Source organism: Epinephelus lanceolatus, chromosome 4 (assembly GCF_041903045.1).
Source record: "Epinephelus lanceolatus isolate andai-2023 chromosome 4, ASM4190304v1, whole genome shotgun sequence".
NCBI classification, from domain to species: domain Eukaryota; kingdom Metazoa; phylum Chordata; class Actinopteri; order Perciformes; family Serranidae; genus Epinephelus; species Epinephelus lanceolatus.
Window position 1 is genome coordinate 22582267 of NC_135737.1, and position 9708 is coordinate 22591974.

At 41.7% G+C, this 9708-nt stretch overlaps 1 protein-coding gene across 1 annotated transcript; it reads right to left on the minus strand.

Annotated features, from left to right (window-relative positions):
• Positions 1–2069: 2069 nt before the first annotated feature.
• On the minus strand, positions 2070–6527 carry LOC117251699 (extracellular calcium-sensing receptor-like). Its single transcript, XM_033618199.2, has 9 exons — positions 6313–6527; positions 5931–6225; positions 5695–5781; positions 5153–5422; positions 4626–4832; positions 3865–4140; positions 3287–3511; positions 3058–3181; positions 2070–2980 (listed from the first exon to the last, which is right to left on the minus strand). Exons 1-9 carry the CDS (start codon positions 6510–6512, stop codon positions 2070–2072), a joined length of 2595 nt encoding a protein of 864 aa, XP_033474090.2. The 5' UTR covers positions 6513–6527.
• Between the last annotated feature and the right edge of the window lie 3181 nt (positions 6528–9708).

The following is a 9708-nucleotide window of genomic DNA, read 5'->3' on the forward strand; positions in this document are numbered from 1 at the left end:
GGACACAGGACGTGACACATCACGTCAGGTAGGTGACGTAGGATTCTTAACCTGCTACACAGACTCCGTCTCATGTGGTTGCTGCCATCTTCACTGTATGCGTTTTGAGTTTTGCCAAGTGATATTACAGTTAGTTATGGAGGGTTTGGAAACTTATGCTATGTAAACTGTTACTGAATTAATTAACTGAATTGCTTTAAGAACAGTTTGGATTCATTTATTAAATGTGAAATGTAAAAACACACGCAACCCAGATAGCACACATACATCTGTCCGACGTCGGCCTGAGGACGACACATCGGCCCTGAATTTATAACGTCTGACAAGCATCGGCCGCATGGGCTGATATCTTTAAATTTAATACTCTTTTGTCCCAGATCATCAGACGTCTCTGTTACGTCGGCTTTGGGTCGGCCAGTACCGTAGAATGTCTGCCCACATACGGAAGTCGCCGCAAAGGTGGAATTTAACCTCCACGGTCTTTGTTTCGAACTGAGCTCGAGGGACATAGCATCTCATCGCAGTTGATTTCAGGTAAGATAATTGGAATAAATTGTCAGAAAATAGCTATGTTGTTTCTTCTGTGACCATTAAAAGAGGTTCCTGGTGAGTGGCAAGGCACGACTGGGTGTATTTAGCACATGTCCCCACCAGCTAACGTTATCTTTCGTTAGCAGGTGGGGACAGGCTACAACTGTGGTGTTTTCATTTTATTTTCCCTAGTTGACGTTATCTGCTCATCTGGTTATTGTGAGCACTCGTATTGGGTTAAAGTGAAAGTGCCCGCAGCTGCGACCCATGGTCCCGTGGCCCCCCGGCCTGACCTCTGGGGCCCTGGATGGGTGCTCAAGTGTGCATGAGAGGAGCGGAGAGGAGCGCAGAGGTAAGGCGGGGTGGGCCGACACTGTGTATCCCAGAACGGGTGCTCAAGTGTGGGGGAGAGGAGTGGAGAGGAGCGCAGAGGTCAAATAGTGAAGTTTAAGGATGCCGTCGGTATGTTGTTAATGTGATTTTATGGGCAATTTGTCAGTCGAGGTCTCCTCCTCTGCAAAGCAAACTGACCCGGTGGCTACAGGTAATAGCGCAGTTTTGAAAACACTGTTTTTCCGAGATGAAGGACTGATTGTTGAGCTGCTGTTAACAGTTAACGGCGTTAACGCTGGATCCCGTTATTTAACAGTTTCAACACTAAGAGTGATGGACCCAAAGCCTTCAATCTGGCTAAAAGACAGCTGACATGCTAAAAAAAAAATACAGTGGTGAAGTTGGGATTTGTTTCTTGAAGTTACGTGCTCATCATCTTTTCTGTCTCTTGCAGGCTGCCAGGAGAAGCGGACTGGCCATCAGATATCGTTTGTGGAAATTCGAAAATAAAGTTTGTCAAACTGACTTTTGTCTCTTCATTGTGCACACTTACACACTAAATAGGGTAACAGTCAGCTATTTTTGAATGTTAGCATTGATTTCTCACATTGAATGGTGAAATATTTGTAATTTGAAAGGTCCGACTTGAATGAATAAAGGTCGTAGTTAACGAAGCATATGAATATTATTGAAGGAGCGCCCACTGAGGGCGGCTTCTTTTATTGATCGTTTGAATGTCGCATGGTGGTCGTTTTTGATTAAAGGCCGATGTCTCAGCAACGTCTTGGCAATGAGCAAACGCTCTCCCTGCTACGTCTTAACGATCTAAACTTGATGCACCGGGCCAACGTCGGCCAGATGTATGTGTGCTATCTGGGAAGGTTGCTCTGCTGCTTTGCATTACCTCTGGTACAATAAGGTGTTAATTATTCAACATGTTTAAGCAGATTGTCTCACTTCTTTGCACAGATCTATGTAGTTTTTAACTGATTGCACAACACCTTTGTCCCATGTATGTTGGTCGTAAGAGTAGAGTCGTAATGTGTTGTGTTAAAGTATTCTCACCCATATTATCCAAGTTATCTGTCCCCAGCTATTCTTTCTCAATAACTTAACATTGCTGTTACTATCAGCCTGTTTTTGGCTGTGTTTCTGTATCTGCATATAGAAAATGGATTAATGTCTTATGAAACTAAGTGCAGGTTTTATGACTCAATGCCACGACCCATGATTGCTTTCTTTGTGTTCCTCTCTGGCCTCAACAGGATAATGTGACATTTGGGTCCAAACAGTGACACCAAGAGGCCAAAACCTGAAGCCAGGATGGCAAATACCTCAACTGCATCTGCATATTTGCCTGGTGAACTGACATAAGCAGGGACAAAGGCCACCCACACTGCACAGAAGATCAGCATGCTGAAAGTGATGAGTTTGGCCTCATTGAAACTATCTGGAAGATTCCTTGCCAGGAATGCTAACAGAAAACTGAGGATGGCCAGAAAGCCAATATAGCCCAGTAACACTCCAAAACCAACTGTGGACCCAACTAGACACTCATAAATTATCTTGTCATTGTGGTATTGAGTGTTTTTATGAGGAGCTGGTGAGGAAGAGACAAGCCAAGCAGTGCAGATTGCTGCCTGAATAGAAATAAGAACCAGAACTGTTCCTCTCTGCTGCAAAAGACCAAACCACTTCAGAAAAGCTCCACCTCCTGGCTTGGAGGCCTTGAACACAGCCAGAACCACCATGGTTTTCACCAGAATGCATGATATACAAAGCACAAAGCTGATCCCAAATGCTGCATGTCTCAGTTGGCATGTCCACAGCCTGGGACGTCCAATAAAGAGCAGTGAGCAAAGGAAACATAATTTAAGAGACAGCAATAACTGGAAACTAAGTTCTGAATTGTTGGCGCGTACTATAGGGGTGCCACGATGATGGATAAAGATTCCTAGAACAATAACACATATAAATGTGCCCAACAATGAGGCAGTTGTCAGGCAGATACCCAGAGGCTCATAGTAGGAGAGGAACTCTGTTTCCTTAAGAACACAGTGGTCACGTTGAGGGCTGGACCAGAAATCCTCTGGACAACTGGTGCATTCCATGGAGTCTGTGAAAATAGTGAAAGTGATTAGATACATGGTTATATTATTCATTCAGACTGCAATTTTTAAACTGAATACCAACCAGTTGAATTGCTGATCTTTCCCTCAGAACAGGGGATGCAGTCAAAACAGCACTCAGGTTCTCCCTTCTTTCTGGCCATGCGGGTACCTGGAGGACAGCTCTCACTGCACACTGACCGGGGTGGCTGTAGAGAGAAAAATAAATATGTGTTATTCTACTCTTCTATTACACTGCTATAATAAGTTATCCACAAGACATGAAATAGGTGACTGAAAAAATTAGAAGTAACCTGTTTGGATTCAAAGTTCCAGAAGATTTTGTCTTCATGAAGTGTGAGTTCTTCACCTTTGGCTGACTCTTTCACCTCACCTACATTCTGAACTTTAGTTTGTCCATCAGGGAGCCACAACCAGTTCATGACATCATATATTGGTAAGACATCACCATTCTCATCAAATGACACTTGATCACCAAACTGTGTGGTGAAGTTGACCTTTTCCAAGTAATACACAAGCTATGTATATCAGAATAAGAGACAGAGGAAGACAACTATTTAATGACCACCATGAACACAGTTGAATCCAGTATTCAATAATCAAACTGCACTCTACACTTATGAAGATATTAACAGTTGATACACATTATTTATTTAATAGTGAAATCACATCACTAACAATATTGTGTTTTCAGTGCCAAGACATTGTCTTGTCTCAGATCTTATAACACTATACAATGCTGTCACCCAGTGGTAGGTAAAATCCTTTCAGCTATCTGCTATGCAGTTTACAATTAATAATCTCATAGCATTTAGACAGATGAATGGTAGGGTGGTGGTGGTGATGATGGGGGTGTAAAATGATATCCCACCTGCCATGGTTCCAGTCTTTGCAAACTGCCACAGCTGTGCCCACTGAAAGGTCCTCTCCCTGGTTCACACTGCAGCATGTCATCAAGAGCATATGCCAGGGCATACACAGCCTTGTACACGTTATACTCCGGCCTGAGATCTGAAGTGTGCAATAATTCAGTGTCCACATTCTGTAGATCTTCCTGTCCAGTGCATAGAGATCCCCCAGCCTCCACCCAACCTGCTTGAGGTGGTGCAAATTTACATTGAAATGTGTGTTCCCAAAACTGATTTACCTGAAATATATTCAAAATAGGGGTGTAACATTAGGGAAAGGAATAGGGTTAGGGAAAAAAAAATAAACAACTAAATGCTTTTTTTTTTTTTTTTTAACTGTCATAAGTGTGTCAAGAGAGAGACACAATCTTCTTGCTGGGGACAAAAGCATTTTGCTCACTGACAATTTTAGGGAATAATTTTCATTATAGAAATGAGGAATATTACTAAAACTGTCCCACGTTGCTTAAACACTTTCCCAGAAGAAAATTGGTCACAATAGGCCATACAAGTTAAAAGCATTTGTTATCTTACTTATGAGCAAGGACTCTCTGTATGTCTGTTTAAATGTGAAGACACACCATCCTTGTCTCAACATTACACAACTCCTGTTGACCTGGAACCCCCACGCGGGTCGCCAAATTCCTGTATTACATTTGTGCTCTTTGTGCTCACAAATCTTAAACTTATAATACAAGATTAATTAGCAAAGATCAACTCCTACCAGGTAGTTTTCATAGCTGTTGTTGTGTTGTAGGTCAGGAAGTATTTGCAGCAGAAAGTCCCTGAACCCTGGTATGTGTCCTCGACGGATAGCAATGCCCAGAGTGCCACCCAGGTATGGCATGAGTTGCGGAGTCTGAAGCACAGTAGCTGCAGTCCAGGCTTCACTGGCCATCCACTGAAGGCCTGTCACATTCTGCCTCACCACCTGTGCATTGCATTGTAAAAAAACAACATAAATTCATACTGTCATGACATGGTTGATATATTGTCTTACTCAATTCATAAACTGGTGCAGTCCTGTGTTTTACACAGTATAATGAATTAAGTGATGTATGTCATCATAACTGGACATCAGTGAAATTTGTCTAAGTTAGTCACTCAAAAACCCTGCAGTGCCTTTAACAAATAAGATGTGTGATTTATTCAAATAGGGCAATTTTTTATTGGAACCTAAATCTATTTGTTTGACCATTGAAACATATATAAATATAAGGGTTGCAATTGAGTTGTAATTTTAAGCCAAACCTCTTTCATGAGGTTGATCATGTGACTTTGATGTGCAAACACAATGACCACACGAGCTGTAGATTTCCTCATAACATCCACAATCCTCCTTAGTTCAGCTGGATCATTGCCCCAGGGCAAAACCTCTAAGTAGGCCAGACAACCTCCACCAGACTGAGCCAGGTCAGATTGGAAGGATCGGGCAGCATGGAGTCCATAATCATCATGACTGATCAGCAGACCTGCCCAAGTCCAGCCAAAGTGCCTGAGAATCTGAATCATAGCACGCACCTGAGTAAATACAGAGTGGAGGGATTAGCGCACAGGCTGGAATAATCTTTAAGTGGAGAAGCTGCTAAACAGGTTCCACAGTGGATCATGTTTAATTATTGTCTTTCAGTTTTGTTAGCTGAGACCAAACAGGTCCAGTGACACAAAGAATGTGATGCATTTTACACAAAACAAATACAGTATTAGTTGCATTCCAGAGATATTATTTCGGAAGAATGTTTAACTGCACATGCTGTTTCAAATGCATTTGTATTTTGCTGATAGATGGTCACCTGGAACGCATCACTTGGGATTGTCCTAAAAAAGGATGGGAACTTCTGCTGGTCACTCAGGCACGAACATGTGGCAAAATGACTCACCTGTGAAAGACAGACTGTTCATCCTAAAAACATTCAAAGCCTTTATTGACTCCTTCAACTTTTCAAGTTTGATTAGTTCATGTTTACAAATAACATTAAATCTGAAATTAAATCGAAATGATCCAAAAGAATTATGGTAGAAAACTTACCATAGGTACTCTGTACAAACCTAAGACAGAGGAGATGGCAATAGAACGTGTGGAGGAAGAATCACCCACAATGCCTAGGACTGGAGGGTTTCCTGCACAGGTCTTGTCCAACATAAACTGTTCCTCTCGACCACTGGCTAATGACAACGCTGCACGGAATCCAATTCCTAGTTTGCCGCAGTTGTCATAAAGACTATAACCCAGAGTCACATTAGGCAGCAGGTTGGAGTTTCTGTTGATCTCATCAATAGCAAAGGCCATGGTCTGGGCCCGCCTGAATCCTAAAACATCAAAACTAACATAAAAATACCACTGTTGGAAAATTCAACAACTGTTCTGACATGTACATGCACAAATACATATTTTGACCTGACAGACTGACCTGTGGCAGGTTGGGTGTTGTGGCTTCGAGGTAAAAGACAAGTCAGAAAAGACAGAAAAGAAGTGGACCTGAAACAGCCCACCCAGAACCACATCTCCAGCCTTGTGCATCCCATTTAGATGAAACTGTCCCAGTAACTGGCAGGAGGTGGAATAAAGAGGAGAAATCATGGCAGAGGAAAAGTAGGTATACAACAACATGAGGTACACCAGCAAGAACAAGTTGATATCTAAAAATGCAGACATGACTGTCCTCCTGTTTACCCCTCTCTGACCTGGTGTCAACTCCTTTTATTGACTCGTTTAATGTTGCACACCACCCATCAGAACATAAGCATTAGTAGGGGCAGGGCTTAATATATAATTAATTTGAGATCAACTTTGAATTGAGGCAGAATTAATTTGTGTACCTTTAAGAATATCTCCCCAAGGTCATTTTAGCAACGTCTCTAAAATAAAATAAAATACAATAAATAAATAAAATTAAAATTTGACATTGTACATTTTTGCAAACCACAGAGATGTTACAATTGTGTATTATTGTCTAGGGGATATAATGGAACTGTGGTTTACTAGTTATGCTTTGGCACACAAACCACTTGATTATGGTTGGGAAAACATCGTATTCTGGCCAAGTAGCATCCCCTGGAGCTAAAAAAAATGAAGCCAACATGCAAGTGCTTCAAAACTGCAATTCCTGGAATCGTCACTTGAGGCTGGCTCCAAGAGAGAGTCAGTTCACATGGCCACCAATGTTAAAATGTCCAACTTTACAGCAGAAAAAAAAAGCCTGGTACAAAAATGGTTTTGGCCTTTAATTTACCCATTCATGACAATTGTACTGGAGGTGAGTTTTGATATAACTCAGTTATAGTTATAGTTATAGTTATTTTAGTTATAATAGAACTCACTTGTTTAAATTTTGTTAAGAATCAAAGTGATGCAAAATAAGGGTGTGGCATCTTTGAGTGACAAGTTGTCTGTGAGGTGTCACCACAAACTATAAGTCACATCCAGTCTCACCCCTTCATAGCTCCACCCTCTCATCTAAATTTCTGACAGCCAAAATGCTCAACTCAAGGCTTCAAATGGTGAGTCCACAAACCAACTTGGTGATGTCACAGTGGCTACATCTATTATTTGTATGCAGTCTATTGTTTTGGCCTAAAACACACAGTTTTGGTGCCACAGTCACCTCTGAAAACACAGTAGTGCGTGGCCAAAAAACAACCAGTGTAATTGTTTGTTGGTCTTGAACACTGGTGACTATTGGTTGGTCACTTGGCAACTGTTTCACCTAGATGTCCCACCATCCACCATTTCCTTCCATTTATAAAGTTGGTTCATATACATGTAATTAGAACAATGTCACTTTTGAAAAGTTGATTTGAATGAAATGTGCAATTTTAAGGTATTCATAGTTTGTGGAAACTTACAATGCCAAATTTTCCTTCTGGCGACAGGGCTGGGATGACCACTGAGATGAATGATCTAATGAATTTTGCACAAGAGTCATGTTATATTATGTGTTTATTATAATTTTTGAATGATATTAAATGGACTTTGACATGTACATTGAGTTGTAGATAGATAGATGTAGATAGACTGTTTTACCTTCCAGTAAAACATCTACTTGCCGTGTTGTAAGGAATATGCAATGGGAAACAAGCTTTTAATCACTTTGCAGTTTAATACATACAGTACAGGCCAAAAGTTTGGACACACCTTCTCATTCAATGCATTTTCTTTATTTTCGTGACTATTTACATTGTAGATTCTCACTGAAGGCATCAAAACTATGAATGAACACATGTGGAGTTATGTACTTAACAAAAAAAGGTGAAATAACTGAAAACATGTTTTATATTCTAGTTTCTTCAAAATAGCCACCCTTTGCTCTGATTACTGCTTTGCACACTCTTGGCATTCTCTCGATGAGCTTCAAGAGGTAGTCACCTGAAATGGTTTTCCAACAGTCTTGAAGGAGTTCCCAGAGGTGTTTAGCACTTGTTGGCCCCTTTGCCTTCACTCTGCGGTCCAGCTCATCCCAAACCATCTCGATTGGGTTCAGGTCCGGTGACTGTGGAGGCCAGGTCATCTGCCGCAGCACTCCATCACTCTCCTTCTTGGTCAAATAGCCCTTACACAGCCTGGAGGTGTGTTTGGGGTCATTGTCCTGTTGAAAAATAAATGATCGTCCAACTAAACGCAAACCGGATGGGATGGCATGTCGCTGCAGGATGCTGTGGTAGCCATGCTGGTTCAGTGTGCCTTCAATTTTGAATAAATCCCCAACAGTGTCACCAGCAAAACACCCCCACACCATCACACCACCTCCTCCATGCTTCACAGTGGGAACCAGGCATGTGGAATCCATCCGTTCACCTTTTCTGCGTCTCACAAAGACACGGCGGTTGGAACCAAAGATCTCAAATTTGGACTCATCAGACCAAAGCACAGATTTCCACTGGTCTAATGTCCATTCCTTGTGTTTCTTGGCCCAAACAAATCTCTTCTGCTTGTTGCCTCTCCTTAGCAGTGGTTTGCTAGCAGCTATTTGACCATGAAGGCCTGATTGGCGCAGTCTCCTCTTAACAGTTGTTCTAGAGATGGGTCTGCTGCTAGAACTCTGTGTGGCATTCATCTGGTCTCTGATCTGAGCTGCTGTTAACTTGCGATTTCTGAGGCTGGTGACTCGGATGAACTTATCCTCAGAAGCAGAGGTGACTCTTGGTCTTCCTTTCCTGGGTCGGTCCTCATGTGTGCCAGTTTCGTTGTAGCGCTTGGTGGTTTTTGCGACTCCACTTGGGGACACATTTAAAGTTTTTGCAATTTTCCGGACTGACTGACCGGCTGTCGGCTGTGTATTAACCTGACTTCTGCACAACACAACTGATGGTCCCAACCCCATTGAAAAAGCAAGAAATTCCACTAATTAACCCTGATAAGGCACACCTGTGAAGTGGAAACCATTTCAGGTGACTACCTCTTGAAGCTCATGGAGAGAATGCCAAGAGTGTGCAAAGCAGTAATCAGAGCAAAGGGTGGCTATTTTGAAGAAACTAGAATATAAAACATGTTTTCAGTTATTTCACCTTTTTTTGTTAAGTACATAACTCCACATGTGTTCATTCATAGTTTTGATGCCTTCAGTGAGAATCTACAATGTAAATAGTCATGAAAATAAAGAAAACGCATTGAATGAGAAGGTGTGTCCAAACTTTTGGCCTGTACTGTACGTGTATCAGAAGAGTTACTATTTACTGTGTATAACTCAAAATTTGCGTGACAAGCATACCAAGTTAAACTCACCAAATGCTCAAATCAGCCCTGAGTAGGTCCACTAGATGGTAGCAGTATACCAACCCATTTGGTGAAATAATCCATCCTCCCTTGC